The 21,605-nt window shown below is 46.2% G+C and overlaps 1 protein-coding gene across 1 annotated transcript in view; it reads right to left on the reverse strand.

The window, feature by feature from the left end:
- Positions 1–8,677: 8,677 nt before the first annotated feature.
- Positions 8,678–21,605, reverse strand: part of LOC137425664 (metabotropic glutamate receptor 8) — a 574,551-nt gene continuing 561,623 nt past the window's right edge. Inside the window, exon 10 of the mRNA XM_078776933.1 lies at positions 8,678–8,932. Within this exon, the coding sequence (XP_078633059.1) occupies positions 8,678–8,932 (255 nt within the window). The remainder of the gene's footprint in view (positions 8,933–21,605) is intronic.

A 21,605-nucleotide genomic window follows, 5' to 3' on the forward strand; every position in this document is an offset into this window, starting at 1 on the left:
GTTTGGCACAGCGGTTGGTTACCTGTCTCTGTTGAAGGGTTCTCTCTCATACTTTGAAAAAGAGCTCACGCCCAACATGTTGCTTCCCTCTTACCCACGGGGGTTAACATAACTCAATATTCCGGTGAAAAATTCATTTTTTTCCCCCCATAAAGATTTCTAAGTTATCTTTTTAAAGATAATAAAAGATGAAAGGGTATGTTTGATTCTCAACAAAAATGATAAAAGTTAAAAAACACATTTGGTGAGATGTCAACGTAACTGTCAAAAGCCTCATAATTTTAAAATAATAATCCTCATAAACCTAACTCAAAAATTCTAACCCTGCTAACTCAAACTCCAAATCAAACTCTAAACTAACCCTGATTACTCTAACCATCATAACACTAAGTCTAACCACTATGCTAACTCTTACCATGACCATCATAAACATGTCTCAAAATCCTCTCGAATCCTAACCCTCATAATCTTCACTCAAACACTAACCCTCATAACCTTAACTCAAACTCTAAACCTCAGAACCTTAACTCAAACTCTAACCCTCATAACCTTAACTCAAACTCTAACCCTCATAACCTTAACTCAAACTCTAACCCTCATAAACTTAACTGAAACTCTAAACCTCATAACCTTAACTCAAACTCTAACCCTCATAACCTTAACTCAAACACTAACCCTCATAACCTTAACTCAAACTCTAACCCTCGTAACCTTAACTCAAACTCTAACCCTCAAAACCTTAACTCAAACACTAACCCTCGTAACCCTAACTCAAACTCTAACCCTCGTAACCTTCACTCAAACTCTAACCCTCATAAAATTAACTCAAACTCTAACCCTCATAACCTTAACTCAAACTCTAACCCTCATAACCTTAACTCAAACACGAACCCTCATAACCTTAACTCAAACTCTAACCCTCGTAACCTTCACTCAAACTCTAACCCTCATAACCTCAACTCAAACTCTAACCCTCATAACCTTAACTCAAACACTAACCCTCATAACCTTAACTCAAACTCTAACGCTCCTAACCTTAACTCAAACTCTAACCCTCATAACCTTAACTCAAACTCTAACCCTCATAACCTTAACTCAAACTCTAACCCTCATAACCTTAACTCAAACATTAACCCTCATAACCTTAACTCAAACTCTAACCCTCATAACCTTAACTCAAACTCTAACCCTCATAACCTTAACTCAAACACTAACCCTCATAACCTTAACTCAAACTCTAACCCTCATAACCTCAACTCAAACTCTAACCCTCATAACCTTAACTCAAACACTAACCCTCATACCCTTAACTCAAACACTAACCCTCATAACCTTAACTCAAACTCTAACCCTCATAACCTAAACTCAAACTCTAACCCTCATAACCTTAACTCAAACTCTAACCCTCATAACCTTAACTCAAACACTAACCCTCATAACCTCAATTCAAACTCTAACCCTCATAACCTTAACTCAAACTCTAACCCTCATAACCTCAACTCAAACTCTAACCCTCGTAACCTTAACTCAAACACTAACCCTCATAACCTTAACTCAAACACTAACCCTCATAACCTTAACTCAAACTCTAACCCTCATAACCTCAACTCAAACTCTAACCCTCGTAACCTTAACTCAAACTCTAACCCTCATAACCTTAACTCAAACTCTAACCCTCATAACCTTAACTCAAACTCTAACCCTCATAACCTTAACTCAAACACTAACCCTCATAACCTTAACTCAAACACTAACCCTCATAACCTCAACTCAAACTCTAACCCTCATAACCTTAACTCAAACACTAACCCTCATAACCTCAACTCAAACTCTAACCCTCATAACCTTAACTCAAACTCTAACCCTCATAACCTTAACTCAAACTCTAACCCTCATAACCTTAACTCAAACTCTAACCCTCGTAACCTTAACTCAAACTCTAACCCTCGTAACCTCAACTCAAACTCTAACCCTCGTAACCTTAACTCAAACACTAACCCTCATAACCTTAACTCAAACACTAACCCTCATAACCTCAACTCAAACTCTACCCCTCATAACCTTAACTCAAACACTAACCCTCATAACCTCAACTCAAACTCTAACCCTCATAACCTTAACTCAAACTCTAACCCTCATAACCTTAACTCAAACTCTAACCCTCATAACCTTAACTCAAACTCTAACCCTCATAACCTCAACTCAAACTCTAACCCTCGTAACCTTAACTCAAACACTAACCCTCATAACCTTAACTCAAACACTAACCCTCATAACCTTAACTCAAACTCTAACCCTCATAACCTCAACTCAAACTCTAACCCTCGTAACCTTAACTCAAACTCTAACCCTCATAACCTTAACTCAAACACTAACCCTCATAACCTTAACTCAAACTCTAACCCTCATAACCTTAACTCAAACACTAACCCTCATAACCTTAACTCAAACACTAACCCTCATAACCTCAACTCAAACTCTAACCCTCATAACCTTAACTCAAACACTAACCCTCATAACCTCAACTCAAACTCTAACCCTCATAACCTTAACTCAAACTCTAACCCTCATAACCTTAACTCAAACTCTAACCCTCATAACCTTAACTCAAACTCTAACCCTCGTAACCTCAACTCAAACTCTAACCCTCGTAACCTTAACTCAAACACTAACCCTCATAACCTTAACTCAAACACTAACCCTCATAACCTCAACTCAAACTCTACCCCTCATAACCTTAACTCAAACACTAACCCTCATAACCTCAACTCAAACTCTAACCCTCATAACCTTAACTCAAACTCTAACCCTCATAACCTTAACTCAAACTCTAACCCTCATAACCTTAACTCAAACTCTAACCCTCATAACCTGAACTCAAACTCTAACCCTCATAACCTGAACTCAAACTCTAACCCTCATAACCTTAAATCAAACTCTAACCCTCGTAACCTTAACTCAAACACTAACCCTCATAACCTCAACTCAAACTCTAACCCTCATAACCTTAACTCAAACACTAACCCTCATAACCTCAACTCAAACTCTAACCCTCGTAACCTTAACTCAAACACTAACCCTCATAACCTTAACTCAAACTCTAACCCTCATAACCTTAACTCAAACTCTAACCCTCGTAACCTTAACTCAAACACTAACCCTCATAGCCTTAACTCAAACTCTAACCCTCGTAACCTTAACTCAAACACTAACCCTCATAACCTCAACTCAAACTCTAACCCTCATAACCTTAACTCAAACACTAACCCTCATAACCTCAACTCAAACTCTAACCCTCATAACCTTAACTCAAACTCTAACCCTCATAACCTTAACTCAAACTCTAACCCTCATAACCTTAACTCAAACTCTAACCCTCGTAACCTTAACTCAAACACTAACCCTCATAACCTTAACTCAAACTCTAACCCTCATAACCTTAACTCAAACTCAAACCCTCATAACCTTAACTCAAACTCTAACCCTCATAACCTTAACTCAAACTCTAACCCTCGTAACCTTAACTCAAACACTAACCCTCATAACCTTAACTCAAACTCTAACCCTCATAACCTTAACTCAAACTCTAACCCTCATAACCTTAACTCAAACTCTAACCCTCATAACCTCAACTCAAACTCTAACCCTCGTAACCTTAACTCAAACACTAACCCTCATAACCTTAACTCAAACACTAACCCTCATAACCTCAACTCAAACTCTAACCCTCATAACCTTAACTCAAACACTAACCCTCATAACCTCAACTCAAACTCTAACCCTCATAACCTTAACTCAAACTCTAACCCTCATAACCTTAACTCAAACTCTAACCCTCGTAACCTTAACTCAAACACTAACCCTCATAACCTTAACTCAAACTCTAACCCTCGTAACCTTAACTCAAACACTAACCCTCATAACCTTAACTCAAACACTAACCCTCGTCACTCAAACTCTAACCCTCGTAACCCAAACTCTAACCTTAATCTTCAAAGTCTCAAAATTCAAAATCTTACTCCAATCCTAAATCTCCTTCGACCCAAAACTCCAACCCGACCACACAATAACTTATTGTAGTGGTGTCACTAATATTAGCACAATAATAGACTCCCCGACACTCAACATGGGTATTCGCTGCGAAGTATATCAAATTACTCCCCAAAAAATTAAATTTATATACATTACAAACTTATCTACTTCTGCTATGTCCACTTCTGTTTGTTTACTTAATATGTTTCAATCGACTGTGCCCCTTGTAAACAATCGCTGAGCGATCTAGCCTGCGTTCGAATCCCGACCCAGCTATAAGCTATCTAGCCTGGGTTCGAATCCCGACCCAGCTATAAGCTATCTAGCCTGGGTTCAAATCCCGACCCAGCTATAAACTGTCAAGCCTGGGTTCGAATCCCGACCCAGCTATAAACTGTCAAGCCTGGATTCGAATCCCGACCCAGCTATAAACTGTCAAGCCTGGGTTCAAATCCCGACCCAGCTTTTAACTGTCTAGCCTGGGTTCGAATCCCGACCCAGCTATAAACTGTCAAGCCTGGGTTCGAATCCCGACCCAGCTATAAGCTATCTAGCCTGGGTTCAAATCCCGACCCAGCTATAAACTGTCAAGCCTGGGTTCGAATCCCGACCCAGCTATAAACTGTCAAGCCTGGGTTCGAATCCCGACCCAGCTATAAACTGTCAAGCCTGGGTTCGAATCCCGACCCAGCTATAAACTGTCAAGCCTGGGTTCGAATCCCGACCCAGCTATAAACTGTCAAGCCTGGGTTCAAATCCCGACCCAGCTATAAGCGATCTAGCCTGGGTTCAAATCCCGACCCAGCTATAAGCTATCTAGCCTGGGTTCAAATCCCGACCCAGCTTTTAACTGTCTAGCCTGGGTTCGAATCCCGACCCAGCTATAAACTGTCAAGCCTGGGTTCGAATCCCGACCCAGCTATAAGCTATCTAGCCTGGGTTCAAATCCCGACCCAGCTTTTAACTGTCTAGCCTGGGTTCGAATCCCGATCCAGCTTTTAACTGTCTAGCCTGGGTTCGAATCCCGACCCAGCTATAAACTGTCAAGCCTGGGTTCGAATCCCGACCCAGCTATAAGCTATCTAGCCTGGGTTCAAATCCCGACCCAGCTTTTAACTGTCTAGCCTGGGTTCGAATCCCGACCCAGCTATAAACTGTCAAGCCTGGGTTCGAATCCCGACCCAGCTATAAGCTATCTAGCCTGGGTTCAAATCCCGACCCAGCTTTTAACTGTCTAGCCTGGGTTCAAATCCCGACCCAGCTTTTAACTGTCTAGCCTGGGTTCGAATCCCGACCCAGCTACAAGCTATCTAGCCTGGGTTCAAATCCCGACCCAGCTTTTAACTGTCTAGCCTGGGTTCGAATCCCGATCCAGCTTTTAACTGTCTAGCCTGGGTTCGAATCCCGACCCAGCTATAAGCTATCTAGCCTGGGTTCAAATCCCGACCCAGCTTTTAACTGTCAAGCCTGGGTTCGAATCCCGACCCAGCTATAAGCTATCTAGCCTGGGTTCGAATCCCGACCCAGCTTTAAACTGTCTAGCCTGGGTTCGAATCCCGACCCAGCTATAAGCTATCTAGCCTGGGTTCGAATCCCGACCCAGCTATAAGCTATCTAGCCTGGGTTCAAATCCCGACCCAGCTTTAAACTGTCTAGCCTGGGTTCGAATCCCGACCCAGCTATAAGCTATCTAGCCTGCGTTCGAATCCCGACCCAGCTATAAGCTATCTAGCCTGGGTTCAAATCCTGACCCAGCTTTAAACTGTCTAGCCTGGGTTCGAATCCCGACCCAGCTATAAGCTATCTAGCCTGCGTTCGAATCCCGACCCAGCTATAAGCTATCTAGCCTGGGTTCAAATCCCGACCCAGCTTTTAACTGTCAAGCCTGGGTTCGAATCCCGACCCAGCTATAAACTGTCAAGCCTGGGTTCGAATCCCGACCCAGCTATAAGCTATCTAGCCTGGGTTCGAATCCCGACCCAGCTATAAGCTATCTAGCCTGGGTTCGAATCCCGACCCAGCTTTTAACTGTCTAGCCTGGGTTCGAATCACGACCCAACTATAAACTGTCAAGCCTGGGTTCGAATCCCGACCCAGCTTTTAACTGTCTCGCCTGGGTTCGAATCCCGACCCAGCTATAAGCTATCTAGCCTGGGTTCAAATCCCGACCCAGCTTTTAACTGTCTAGCCTGGGTTCGAATCCCGACCCAGCTATAAGCTATCTAGCCTGGGTTCAAATCCCGACCCAGCTTTTAACTGTCTAGCCTGGGTTCGAATCCCGACCCAGCTATAAGCTATTTAGCCTGGGTTCAAATCCCGACCCAGCTATAAGCTATCTAGCCTGGGTTCGAATCCCGACCCAGCTTTTAACTGTCTAGCCTGGGTTCGAATCCCGACCCAGCTATAAGCTATCTAGCCTGGGTTCAAATCCCGACCCAGCTTTTAACTGTCTAGCCTGGGTTCGAATCCCGACCCAGCTATAAGCTATCTAGCCTGCGTTCAAATCCCGACCCAGCTTTTAACTGTCTAGCCTGGGTTCAAATCCCGACCCAGCTATAAGCTATCTAGCCTGGGTTCAAATCCCGACCCAGCTTTTAACTGTCTAGCCTGGGTTCAAATCCCGACCCAGCTATAAGCTATCTAGCCTGGGTTCAAATCCCGACCCAGCTTTTAACTGTCAAGCCTGGGTTCGAATCCCGACCCAGCTATAAGCTATCTAGCCTGGGTTCAAATCCCGACCCAGCTTTTAACTGTCTAGCCTGGGTTCGAATCCCGACCCAGCTATAAGCTATCTAGCCTGGGTTCAAATCCCGACCCAGCTATAAGCTATCTAGCCTGGGTTCGAATCCCGACCCAGCTTTTAACTGTCTAGCCTGGGTTCGAATCCCGACCCAGCTTTTAACTGTCTAGCCTGGGTTCGAATCCCGACCCAGCTTTTAACTGTCTAGCCTGGGTTCGAATCCCGACCCAGCTATAAACTGTCAAGCCTGGGTTCGAATCCCGACCCAGCTATAAGCTATCTAGCCTGGGATCGAATCCCGACCCAGCTATAAGCTATCTAGCCTGGGTTCAAATCCCGACCCAGCTTTTAACTGTCTAGCCTGGGTTCGAATCCCGACCCAGATATAAACTGTCTAGCCTGGGTTTGAATCCCGACCCAGCTGTAAACTGTGTAGCCTGGGTTCGAATCCCGACCCAGCTATAAACTGTCTAGCCTGGGTTTGAATCCCGACCCAGATATAAACTATCTAGCCTGGGTTCAAATCCCGACCCAGATATAAACTGTCTAGCTTGGGTTCGAATGCCGACCCAGCTATAAACTGTCTAGCCTCGGTTCGAATCCCGACCCAGCTATAAACTGTCTAACCTGGGTTCGAATCCCGACCCAGCTGTAAACTGTCTAGCCTGGGTTCAAATCCCGACCCAGATATAAACTGTCTAGCCTGGGTTCGAATCCCGACCCAGCTATAAACTGTCTAGCCTGGGTTCGAATCCCGACCCAGCTATAAACTGTCTAGCCTGGGTTCAAATCCCGACCCAGATATAAACTGTCTAGCCTGGGTTCGAATCCCGACCCAGCTATAAACTGTCTAGCCTGGGTTCAAATCCCGACCCAGATATAAACTGTCTAGCTTGGGTTCGAATGCCGACCCAGCTATAAACTGTCTAGCCTCGGTTCGAATCCCGACCCAGCTATAAACTGTCTAACCTGGGTTCGAATCCCGACCCAGCTGTAAACTGTCTAGCCTGGGTTCAAATCCCGACCCAGATATAAACTGTCTAGCCTGGGTTCGAATCCCGACCCAGCTATAAACTGTCTAGCCTGGGTTCGAATCCCGACCCAGCTATAAACTGTCTAGCCTGGGTTCAAATCCCGACCCAGATATAAACTGTCTAGCCTGGGTTCGAATCCCGACCCAGCTATAAACTGTCTAGCCTGGGTTCGAATCCCGACCCAGCTATAAACTGTCTAGCCTGGGTTCGAATCCCGACCCAGCTGTAAACTGTCTAGCCTGGGTTTGAATCCCGACCCAGCTGTAAACTGTCTAGCCTGGGTTCAAATCCCGACCCAGCTGTAAACTGTCTAGCCTGGGTTTGAATCCCGACCCAGCTGTAAACTGTCTAGCCTGGGTTCGAATCCCGACCCAGCTAAAAACTATCTAGCCTGGGTTCGAATCCCGACCCAGCTATAAACTGTCTAGCCTGGGTTCGAATCCCGACCCAGCTATAAACTGTCTAGCCTGGGTTCGAATCCCGACCCAGCTAAAAACTGCCACCCTGGTGTTTGTTTCATTGGCAGGGCTATTCATCAATGTGTGTGCCATCCCTCAGATGCACGTTAAACTGGGTGCCATTGTGATCTAAGCGGTCGAATGTGGATCTATCCTCGATACGCATGCGGCTCGGAAAGGAGCAGGTGTGCATTGGCGTGTTCTGCCAGGTCCCATGACGCAATAATATGTTTCATTAAGTCACAAAGCCTTTGTACCAGCGAGGACAGCAATTCTTTCCGTTTTTATCAGCTCATCAATTTCGAAATTTTGGAAGCAATTAGTGCTGCAGGTAGAAAAGCCACAGGGACTTTTGGTGTGAGTTGCAGCACATACAAAGATGAAGACGTCACCATTGAACAAGTCTCGTTAATTCACTTACTGTTGATCTCTGTGTTCTCGCACAGTTCCGTCTTGGCCTGCCCGTTCGGCCGCTCGCTTGCCTTGTGTGACAGCTTCTGTGACATGGTGGCCGCCGTGACCACGGCCTTGAAGCTGCGCTTGCGCTTTTGCACGTTCTGCTCGGGGTGCAGAAGAATGATGTACACCTTGGGAAAGAAGAGCATTCCGAGGGCCACTGTGGCGCTGAGACTCATAGAGATGGTCAAGGTCGTAGTCTGGATGTACAGCTGAAGATAAAGAAAAATCATAGATCACCAAGACAATGCTGATAATAATAATAATAACAACAATCTTACTATAATTCACCAAATGTCCATCCGTCTGTTCAAAGGTACCGCAAAAACGGCTGAACCGATCGCAACGATATTTTGGGTGGGTAATCCTGAGACCCCTTGGAGTAAAACAGGCTATGTTGTTTTTTCAATTTTTTCCCAATTTTTCCAAGTTTTCCAATTTTCCAGTTTTTCCAAACACAATGGAATAATATTTAACGATATGAAGTGATGTGGCTTTTGTTGAAATTCTACAAATACTGTTTATTCTACGTACCAGGAGAGAGTACATCGACTCCTGACGAACTCTTCCTCCATAAACGTGCGGCTCCGAAGTAACATGGCAGCGTGTGCAAAGCGACTGAGAAACAGGTGTCGCGGCCGCTTCCGTGTTACAGATTCGGCGCGCACTCTTCACACATAAACGTGCGACTGAGAAAGACATGCAGCGGCCGCTTCCGTTTTGCAGAATTCAATCTTTTTTCAAAATGGGCGCCATGTACTGTTTAGATTTTGATGATTTGCGTGTGATATGATTCAACGGACGTTGATATGAATCGTTCAAAATAAACTAGAGAAGTTCCAGGGAACCTGAACTCAACTGGTCTATAGCAATATGATTAGAATATGCATAAAAGAACCACAAACGACAGACTTGCCATTTAATATGGAATATTTTTTTTGGGGGGTGAACTTACTTTTCAAGATGACTTAGAACCAAAAGTTCATTGGAATTATGTTGAAATTATTCTAGATTTTGTTAATGTGACCTTTAAAAGAAACAAAAACCACATTTGACATTTCGAAACAAATAAATTGATCCTTGAAAGTGATGTAAACTGATATCGATCTCAATTCATGGACAGTACTGTGTTAAACTTCTGTGCGTTTTCCAGAAGTATCTCTTTATTTTGCACATTAGCCAAAATTTTTTTTAACAAAAACAAAATTTAATTTACGACTGGGATTACGGACAGTAAAATTACAGTTCAGTACATCTTGTAACCCCCACGAGCATTCAGGAGAGCACGTACACGTTGAGGCATGCTGTTCACGAGATTTGCCAAGGTTTGGACAGGAATCGCTTGCCATGCAGTGACAATAGCCTGCTGCAATTCACACACAGAGGTCGGCTGCTGGTCCAAGTGGTCGATTTGACGCGTTAATTCTGCCCACAAGTTCTCCATCGGATTCATATCCGGGGACATGGCAGGCCACTCCATATGCTCTACACCATGGTCAGCAAGAAAGTGTTGGATCATGCGAGCACGATGAGGCCGTGCATTATCATCTTGGAAGACAAAGTTTCCTCAAAAGCCTGCACGAGCAAATGGAAGCAATGTTTCTTCCAGAATGGCCCTGTACTTGAACTGGTTCAGGTTTCCATTCAGAACAACCAGGTCAGTTTTGCCCCCTGCATGAAAAGCAGCCCAAACGGTCAACCCACCACCTCCAGCTTGGACTCTTGGCACTACACAATCTTTGTTGTAGGCTTCATGCACTTGTCTGCGCTATCGGACGCGGCCATCTTGACGATAGACCAGAAATCTAGACTCGTCATTGAAGATCACGTGATTCCAGTGTCCTGGCTGCCATTGACGGTGCTCTCTGGCCCACTGCAATCAGCGCTGGTGGTGTTGTCTGGTCAGGCATGGCTTTCTCCGGGGACACCTGGCACGATAGCCTGCTTGAACCAGTCGTTGGTTGACTAGCCTTCTGGATACAGGCACATTTGTCAGTTGCTGCCACTCAGCCCTAAGCCGATTAGCTGACTTGGTATGGCCATTGCGGACTAACCGGTGCAGCTGGCGATCATCCCTCCTTGTGGTTCTGCAGGGACATTCTGGCCTCGGTATTGGAGTAGGGACACCCCTCTGAGCATTTCGTTTCAGGATCCTTGACACCTGACCTTGAGTGAGGTGATACTGCCGAGCAATAGCACGCTGTTTCATGCCGTAATTTCGTAAAGCCACTACTCCATGACAAACAGCATTGTCGAGTTGACGGACCATCTCCAGAGGAAGCGGCAATAACTTTTGGAGACGTGCAGCAGTTGTTTTCCACTAATACAGAACGCAACAACCCTTGTATACCCGACTGTGAAGCCAATCATCAAATACACCTGTCCGTACATTTTGCCACGCCACCTGTGATATAATCCTGTTGTTGACTTCTTGCTGCGATAGACAATCAGTGACATGGTTCTTTTAACAAATAAATCACCGAAGTGTAAAAGAAACTCACCAGATTGATATACTGAATTAAGAAAGTAAACCCAAGTCAAGAAAAAAAAATATTCCATATTAAATGCCAAGTCTGTATATAGTTTATATGTGCTAAAAATATATGACAAAAATTGTTTTCAATATGGCCACCCTGCCGCGCCCATTTTTGGGCGTGCAATGCCCAAATGCAATCCCAAACTAGTTTATGTCTTAAAGATGCTGCATAACAAGTTTCATCAAACTTCATCAATATTTGTGACTTTTAGAGCATAGACGTCGGATTGTTTACAGACGACAGACAGACAGACAGACAGACAGACGGACGGACGATGGACACTGGGTGTCGACAAAAACTCAGCTGGACATAGTCCAGTTGAGTTTAAAAAAGCCTTCAATTTCTGATATTTTGCCTTTTCATTTGGGCCTCCCAATTGAAGCTCCGCCCATAGGGTGGGTCCCGTTGCTAGTAATAATAATAATAATAATATCAAGTAGATATTGCCAATGGTAATCCTTTCCCCGCGCCTATGATCCGATGATGGTAGCGTCCTTTTCGGACCGCCGTATGACCTTGACCTTCAACATTTAGGGATAGAGTGCACATAAAGCCAATGTATCATCATCTACAATCTATCCATAAAACTCAACATCATCAAATTGAAAGAAAATTGTTCAAGATATCAAAAATGTGTTTTTTGTTAATTAGGTCACAATCTGAAAAAGTAGGTCAAGGACACAAATCAAATATCAGGTGCACAACTTCAATGCAGGTGGGTACAGTATTATGATTTATGATGCAAGAACATCTTGGAAGGTCAAGCGGTCTTTGAGATTCTTCATCGCCAAAATTGAGCAATGACAAAAAAATGCATTTTTCAGGCAGACTTTTCACCTTGACCTTTAACCCTGCGGAATATGATGTACAATGAGAGTAAATGCTTCCTGCTCTCGGCTATCTCTGGAGGGAAATTTCATTCCGATCAGACAAGCCTTGGTGAAGTATTTGCGAAAAATGTTAAACTGTCTATAATTAGGTCATGACCTTAATATTAATTAGGTCAAGGTAAAAATATGTCAACCCCACTTATTTTGTATTCCCATTATTGATGGAAATTTTCATTCCGAAAGTCTCAGCTGGCCCCGACATACCGCTCGGACATTGATACAGCTTGGAAATTGGGAGTGCAGGAAGAAGAAGAAGAAAAACAAACAAAAAAACCTAAGTCGTGGTTTAGCACACCTTGGCGTCTACGGAAGTCTAAGGTACCATTAAAAATTGAGGACACTTATTATAGAAACAAACCCTAACCAGGTTTCCGCTATCCTATAGGGGGAGGGTAAATAATTTTTACAATGTAGCCCCGTGGGGGACTGATGGTTATTTCCCCATGGTTTCTGAAAATATTTTTTAAATAAATTACCTGAAAGGTGAAACCCCCCTTTGGAGCAAAACCTCTCTTTTCCCCCCTTTAAATGGTCGGATCCGGATGGGGAGCACAACGCCATGAGACCTTACTGTCCTGATGCATTGTACCAAATTTGGTCCCTATCACACAGGTAGTTGTGGAGAAGATGTTTTAGTGAAAATGAGGCATTCAAGGACGGGGTGCGTGGCCCCCCTTTATGGGGAGTTAAGACCATGAGGAACACAACGTAAGGTTAGGGAATGGTCCCGATGCCTCGTGGCAAGTTTGATCTTGATCTGTCTGGCGGTTTCTGAGAAGAAGATTTTTTAATTAAATACCAATATTTGGGACAAAACCCCCTTCTATCTCCTTTAGTGTGAGCACATCCCGATGGGGAGCACAACCCCATGAGACCTGGCTGGCCTGATGCATCAAACCAAATTTGGTCCATATCAGTCGGGTAATTTCTGAGGAGAAAATGTTGTAGTCAAAATGTTAACGGGCGTACGGACATCAAACATCTGTCCGTCCGTCCGTCTATACGAACGGCTAGACACTGGGAAGCATTATACGAGGTTATTTCGGAGAAATGACTTAATAATAATAACAATAATCAGCAGGAGCGTTATATAATGGACAAAAATGGTTTCCAATTCTCCATCCACAATGAATTTAGATAATATCTTCAATGCATCAGCAAAATGTTTTTGTGCACGTCATCACACCTTGCGCGTTTCAGGAGTGCATTATAACCGCTAGGGAGAGATAAATGATTTTTTTATGGTGAAACATTCATCATTATCATCATCATCATCATAATCATCATAATCAGCCTATCCACCAACCCCAACCCCAACGTTAACCCTAACCATAAGCCTAACCCTAACGCTAACCCAAACACTAAGCCTAACCCTAAACCCTAACCCTATCCACCAACCCTAACCCTAAGCCTAACCCTAACCCTAAGCCTAAGCCTAACCCTATCCACCAACCCCAATCCTAACCCTAACAAGACTAAGACCAATTTTTTTTATTTACAATTTGATTTGATTGGAAAATAAAAATTCAAATCAAATGGAAACATTGGTTTTCAGATTCAGAGACTCAAACTTTTCAAAAAAGTAAATACTGTTATGTCAGGTGGGGTAGTGATATGTAGAGCCAGATAGATCTAAATAGCTAACGTGCTTCGCTTGTCGCGGTAAGGAAACCACCCTGTAATAAGTTTCATGTGTAGGCGTTTTGTCGGTTAAGATGTATACTTGTGAACATACCAGGATGTTCGAGTGATAAATAGAGTAGGGATTAAAAGATAACGCCCCTATGTGTCGCACCTGGTCAGCCAAACCTTTGTCCCTTTTGGCAATGCACCCATTTAGACACGTAGTTAGGTCCTTAGTGCAACACTAAATAACTCCCTTCCCTGACATGACTTTGGAAGACGAACAGGCAAGGGGGAGGGGGGAGGGGGGAGGGGCGCCGCCGCCAGTTACACCTCCGACAGGCCCAGCCACCTTGGGTAGCACGCGCTATGACCATGCTACAGGGAACGAGTGTTGGGGTGGCGCGGTAGGCGCGAACCTCCAGCCAACGAGTCGGTGGAGGGCACTGATTGGGTGGCACGCCAGGGCTGACGTCATCACCGCGGGAAGGTTATTTAAGGGAGTGCCGAACGCCATTTTCTCTTGCGGCTTGTGCTCTTGGAGATCCAGCATTTCTTAGCACATGCGGTTCTTGCTTGCGCAGCGTCCTCTTGCAGAACGTCCTTCGCTGGCTGTCGTGTGTGATCGGTGCTCCTGAAGCTTGGAGTGGTGTACGGACTTCGCGGGCGTTGGCTCGCCATCTGCGTGTGCTTGGAGCGGTGTTCGGTGCTGTGGTGCTGGAACAAGGGACCTCATGGGTGCATCGGGGCCGAACGGAGCCGTGTTGGACGGCAGCCAAAGACAAGACGAGGGACAGATAAGGCCGCACGCACCATTTTACATTTTACACGACGAGACAATTCTTTTCCTTTAATCCATTCCTGTGTCTGTTGTTGAGTCCGGTGTGTGGGATCCAAAATTTCGGATTTAGTTTATTTGATTACCGTCGCGTTCCTTGTTATCGGGTCCGTGAATAAATCTTTATTTTTGTACATTTTAATTCGGTGTCGCGTGCATTAATTTCCCTGCAGCTGCCATCGTTTCACCAAGGTAAGCGCTTTTGCCACAGCCTTCCATTTTTCTTCTTCCTCCCGCGCGACCATAGTAAAATCCGTATTGGTTGTTGCCTCCGAATAAAACCGTTTTGGCCTATCCCCGATCTCTGGTGTTAACCGGAGTCGCACGACAACTGGTGTCAGGAGTGGGATTGAACTCTAACAAAAAAGAAAAAGAAAAAAAAAGAATTGGTGTCAGAGTGGAGAATTTGAACGCAAAATGTTTCTATGGTGAGGCGAAAATTTTATATAGTCGATTGGGCATACGAAGCGCTATATCGCGTCTTCAGGAAATTTAAATTCTGTTTTTGAGATAAAAAGCCGCGCCGGGTAGAGATCTTCTCTCGACGGAGGAGAAGGTGAGCGATATGGAGGAGGGAAGGATGGAAGATGCGGGAAGCAGAGGGAGTGAGTCGGAAGTAGTGGGGGTAGAGCCAGAGGGTAGTTTTGGAACTTCCCCCGCCGCAGGGACGGCCTCCAGAGACAACCAGGCCCTAATGCAATTCATTGGGGACCAACTGGGAGGATTGAACGATAAAATGGATGCTCAGAATAAAGAAATGAAGGACGAGAAGAAGGGAATGAACGAGCAAATGAATAACAACATGAGGGAAAGAAGGAATGATATGAATGCTCAAACCGAAAAAATTGAGGGATTGAATAACAAAATTGAGTCCCGGGGGAATGAACTAAAAGGAGGAATGAGGAGATTTGGCGCCGTTGGGGCTCACGAGCAGGGAATTGCACCAGGAATGGCAATGGGAGTAAATGGGGCGTGTCCACAGGTGAATGGGAAAAGGAAATTGGGAATGTCAAAATTGTACTGGGGAATGTTTCCCACATTGTGGCCTGGAGGTTTATCGGGACCGGCTGGATGCCACAACACCTCAACAGGGGATGAATTCGGAATGGTGCAGCACGAGGGCGGTTGTGCAGTGCAACAGGGGGTAGAGTTATTGGGGGTCCGTGTGATGGAGCCGGACCATGTATTTATTGATCAAGACCTGTCGGATCCGGAATTGATGGGGGATGATGATTAGGATGATGTGATTCAGCGGCTGGGGACCTGGGACAGTCCCATGGAGGACAAGGTTGACCAGGCTCAAAGGAGCTTGGGGGAGGAGGTGAGTCGGTCCGAGGAGGAGGTTGGAATGCCCGAGGGGACCCTCACCGTGCAGAACAATTGGGAAAAGGAGGCTCCGAAATTGAATGACCAGTTGGGGGAGTGTGTTGGCTCTGAGCTGGATTTGGACCTTGGAGATGAGTCGGGAGATCGAGCCTCTGAAGATTTGGTCCCCGTAGGGAATGTGGAACAGCTGCAGGGTGGGGGGGGGGGGGGGAGGAGGAGAACAACCTGTGATAGAGGTTGTTACCTGCAGCTGTGGTGATTGGACACCTGGGGCCAAAATTTTAAAAAGAAAATCTAAAAGAAAATTAAAATGGGAAATTGATTTGGAGCAGCCATGAGGGAGTTTGTCCCCGGGCTGCGGGATTTGGACCAGGGGAGGTCATGGGTGATGGCCTCGGGCAAAATTTGCCCCTTTGTCAATTTTGGTATGCCAGCCAGCTGGGGGGCAGTGCTGGCGCGATTTGGACGTGGGGTGCAGCCATGGGTGGCATGGTACGACCTGGGCCTCACGGGGGGTCTGGTGGAGTGTGGCGTCCCTTGTCCGTCGGGGTACCGGCCGGGCGTGTGGCTCTGGCCGACAGGGTCACTGGACCCTGGTGGGGGTTAAGACCTCCAGGGGGTCCGAGGTGGTTTCTCAAGCCTGGGATGGCAAATATTGAGGACCACTAGGGGGAGGTGTTGTGGGTCGTGCTTTGGTGGTGGCACTGCAGACGGCCAACTTGGGCCTGATGTAGTGACCACCCGGGCATGCAGCCTGACACCCTCCTCCTGAGACTCTGGGACAGCCGGCATGTGGTGACCTGCCATGCCGTGCTGGGCTATGGACGCGGGTCAAAACGAATGGACAGGGACGGAGATAGCCTGCCGGACAACCATTGGGGCATCTGTGGAACGTGATGGTGTGAGAGTGACCTTCCACAGATGTCTCGTTATGATTTATGGACTCTCGGTTTGGGAAGAGAGCCATGGGAGTGTTGAATCGGGAGATGTGTAACGTGCCGAGCATATGGGCCATGCTCGGCTGGCATGTGTATGGCAAAGCATCTTTCTTTGGTTGAGATTAGTGAAATGTGAAAAATGTTTGGCACGGGTAATCTGAGGGTTAGGCATAAATTTAAGGGTGAATTTTGTGAAGAGAAATGGTGGACACTGTATAGTGATGCCATTATTGATCCAGGTGTGTTAGACCAAAGTGTTGGAGGCTGTGATAAAATTGATAGGGTAGCAGGACACAGCTTCAACTGGTTGTGGGGGCGACTGTGCTGATATTTGGGATGCGGAGTCATGGGGATGTAGTTGGGTAGTCTGAGGGTCAACGTGGTGCTATGGGTGTCCGAGGTGTGTGGACCATGTCTTCTGGGTGAGTCTCCTGGTGGAGCATGGCTGTCGACTGGACCTTGGTGTGGTCAAGTGCGGGTGAACACTGGGGGGCTGCGGTTCTGTGGACTGGGGGACGAGGGCAGCGTAGATGATGTGAGGGGAATGCCACGCACTGCGACCGTCTCCCCCAGGGCCGAGGTTGTGTGTGCGGTAGGGTTTGTTGTGGCAGCAGGTGCTCACCACATTGGCCAGCTGGGGCTGGTGCAGCTGTGTTCCTCGCAGGGGGGCCGAAGCATGGATGGTGGGTCGCACCCTTATGGACACTCATGGGCCATGTTGGCGTTTTGACTGCTCACCCTGTCCCGATGACCCTTGCACAGTAGAGGTGCAGAGCTGTCGTGGCCACAGGTAGTTGTGTAGTGATAATCACCGTTGGATGCGGACCCACATACCTGCCAGTATAGTGGGGAGAAAAGAGAAATTTGGTGAAATTTGATAGGCTCAAGCATAAATTTTGGGATTTTGAGGGTGGATGGCACTTTGGACTTGACCAACCGGAAGGTACCTGTACATCAAGGTAGAGTTAAGGCCTTGATGGTTTACTGTCCTAGGCTTCAGGACTTGCTTGTTAAATTGGGAACATGTAATTTGGAGTTGGGAGGCGGGTGAGAGTGATGACATGGCCGGTGAGGGGATTGGAATGTGTGCCACAGAGTCTTGTGGGTGGCGTTTGTGTTAGTGTTGTGGTTATGTGTTTTCATGTGGTCGTGAGGTTGGAGGAAATGAGTGAGTGATGATTATTGTGTTGGAAATGGATTTGTATTGGTTCAATGTGAATGGGATTTCACATGTGGCAGGCCATGGCAAAACTCTTGTAACATCTTTTTGTGATATCTGCTTGGAATTGTGCTGAGTTGTGTTGAAAATGGATTGGCAGCGGGGGAGGAAATGTGTTTTGGGATCTTGTGGGTGGGGAAGGTGTGTGTGTCCGCAGGTACAGATCAGGCTCTGAGGAGCGATGCCTGTGGCCCCCCCTCTGCGGCAATTACCCCTGGCAGCCAGTAGTATCTGGAAATTGGAGCTCATCGGTGGAGGGTCTGGTTGGGCGCCCTGGGGTAAAGGAGACCCCCGGCGACCTGTGGAGCTGCACGGCAGCAGGAGGCAACGGAGCCTGGTGTGTGGAGACCCTCACCGGCGAAGTTATGGCGGAAAGGGGCTGTTGGGCTGTCACGGGGCCAAGAGGTAAAGGGGGTGGGGGGGGGGGGCAATGAACTTGTAAGTCGGTTGACTTATTTTGGGACTGCGGGAACCACAGCCTGAAGCGCCCCCACCATCTTACATGTGCGGGACCTCCCCGCTGCCTAGTTGAGGAATGCACACATGAATGACATCAATGCCATGGTCCTGCAGCGGGGTGAAAGATGTGCTTTGGAATGATTTTTGTGTAGTGTAATGATTTTTGGAATGAGTGAGTGGTTAAGGGGTTTGTGTTGTACGAATGAGGGCGAAAACCACCGAGCCATGTCACTAACCTGTAACACCTGGACAGGGCCCGCGGAAATTTAGGGGCGCATTGGGGATGGCCCCGCAGGTAAGGTTGCGTCTTGTGGCATCCACCGGGGGACGCGGTCTGTAGACCGGGGTTGTACAAATGTTTTATAGAGTTTTGGAATTTTGTAAGTTGGCTAAGGTTTGTGGTTAAGTAGATTTTTGTGTGTTGTTTGTTTCCTCCCTCCGCAGGAACAAAAAAGAAAATGTGCATATATACTTGCATGATTGTTAAGGGGATTAGCATGTTAAGAAGCACAGGTAGGAAGTCCGACTCACTTCCCACAGCCCTCCTGATTTATTTCATAGGTTAATTAAGTGTGTGAAAGTAAGTGTTAAGACTGGAATGGTAGCGCCTGCAGTGAACCTTGCAGGAGCTACGGTTCCAGGGCGGGTGGGGGGGGGGGGCTGTGTTATGTCCGGTGGGGTAGTGATATATAGAGCCAGATATATCTGAATCGGTAACGTGCTTCGCTTGTCACGGTAAGGAAACCACCCTGTAATAAGTTTTATGTGAAGGCGTTTTGTCGGTTAAGATGTATACTTGTGAACATACCAGGATGTTCGAGTGATAAATAGAGTAGGGATTAAAAGATAACGCCCCTATGTGTCTCATCTGGTCAGCCAAACCTTTGTCCCTTTTGGCAATGCACCCATTTAGACACGTAGTTAGGTCCTCAGTGCAACACTACATAACTCCATTCCCTGACATGACTTTGGAAGACGAACAGCAAGGGGGGGGGGGGGGCGGCTCGGGGTGCCGCCGCCAGTTACACCTCCGACAGGCCCAGCCACCTCGCGCAGCGCGTGCTGTGACCACGCGAAAGGGAACGAGTGTTGGGGTGGTCGCGGTAGGCGCGAACCTCCAGCCAACGAGTCGGTGGAGGGGACTGATTGGGTGGCGTGCCTGGGCTGACGTCATCACCGCGGGAAGGTTATCTAAGGGAGCGCCGAACGCCATTTTCTCTCTTGCGGTTCGTGCTCTTGGAGATCCAGCAGTTCGTAGCACATGCGGTTCTTGCTTGCGCAGCTTCCTCTTGCAGCATGTCCTTCCCTGGCTGTCGTGTGTGATCGGTGCTCCTGAAGCTTGGAGTGGTGTACGGACCTCGCGGGCATTGGCTCATGTGCTTGGAGCGGTGTTCGGTGCTGTGGTGCTGGAGTGAGGGACCTCGTGGGTGCATCGGGGCCGAACGGAGCCATGTTGGACGGCAGCCAAAGACAAGACGAGGGACAGATAAGGCCGCACGCACCATTTTACATTTTACACAATGAGACAATTCTTTTCCTTTAATCCATTCCTGTGTCTGTTGTTGAGTCCGGTGTGTGGGATCCCAAATATAGGATTTAGTTTATTTGATTACCGTCGCGTTCCTTGTTATCGGGTCCGTGAATAAATCTTTATTTTTGTGCATTTTAATTCGGTGTCGCGTGCATTAATTTCCCTGCAGCTGCTGTCTTTTCACCAAGGTAAGCGCTTTTGCCGCAGCCTTCCATTTTCCTTCTTCCTCCCGCTCGACCATAGTAAAATCCGTATTGGTTGTTGCCTCCGAATAAAACCGTTTAGGCCTATCCGCGGTCTCTGGTGTTAACCGGAGTCGCACGACAATACTTACAAATCCCCACAAAATCGGAATTAACCTGAAAATCTGGACAGGTGGAACTTGATTATTAAAACTTTCTCCAAAAACTACAAACAATATATGCAAGAAACCCAACAATGTCTTGTAAAGGTTTTAAATTAAACATTTCTTCACCTTATTAAATCATTCAACATCTCAGGCGAAGTTCATAGTTTTATATGTGGGTCTAGTTTTTTTATTTGTTTTTTGGTAGTTTTTTATTTTATAGATGGGTATTATAAAAAAAAAATCAAAAGGACCATTATCCATGCTCATTGCTCATTGCTAAGCGGAGTATCCAAAGCATTTTTCTATAATTAAAGACAATGAAGGGACAACGCTGCACAGAAATTTGCATGTACACCGGATGAATGAAGGCGAGACCCCAAAAAGCGAAGCATGTGGATGTACTTGGTGCTGGCATCTAAGATACCTTCATAAGGGCTCCGAAAACATGCATGTGGCACTCATGAGTCAGGGAACCAATGTATTAGCAAACGTATCCCAGCTGTGCCACGGCGGAGCGGTGTTAGTGCATCTCGTCTGATTTTGTTACTCTCCCCGAAGCTCTGCCTCACAGCACCTGGAATATCAATATCAAATTCTGCCAATTTGGAATGAAAGTCGCAGGCACAAGGAGTGTGGGGCCACACGCTTTCCAGGAACATGGCTTTCATCCTCAAAAATTGCCTGCATGGGTAGACAATCCTCACGTGTCTTTCCGAGACCCGACAAGCTGTCTTTAGCAAGTACATTACAGAAAACTTGGAAATTTTAACCATAGGGCAAGGTAACCTTTTCATAAGAAAAGGTAAGACAATCAAATGGTTTTAAAATAAAGTGGTTGCCCAGGAAGTAGGGCGGACAGCACGGGGATGGCTTATGGGGGTGCGAAGGGGGGCTGACGTCGATTAAATCTTTTCATAAAATGGAGATTTAATTTACTCTTTGCAGCTTCATGCATCACACACAGTTTGGCATTATTTTGGCCTGCATTATCCGAGGGCCCAGTTATCTATCTTTCGTCTAAAATACTCAAGCAATATCAAAACTGTTATGGGACATATCAACAAGTTCAAACACACATTAAGCTTAAGGCGTCAATAGGATATCCCTGTGACAGATTCAACAATAAAGTCCTGACTCCATGGTCCTTTTTAGGCCAATAAATAGATCTGCAGGAA

Source organism: Myxine glutinosa, chromosome 4 (assembly GCF_964187855.1).
Source record: "Myxine glutinosa chromosome 4, kmMyxGlut1.1, whole genome shotgun sequence".
NCBI lineage: Eukaryota > Metazoa > Chordata > Myxini > Myxiniformes > Myxinidae > Myxine > Myxine glutinosa.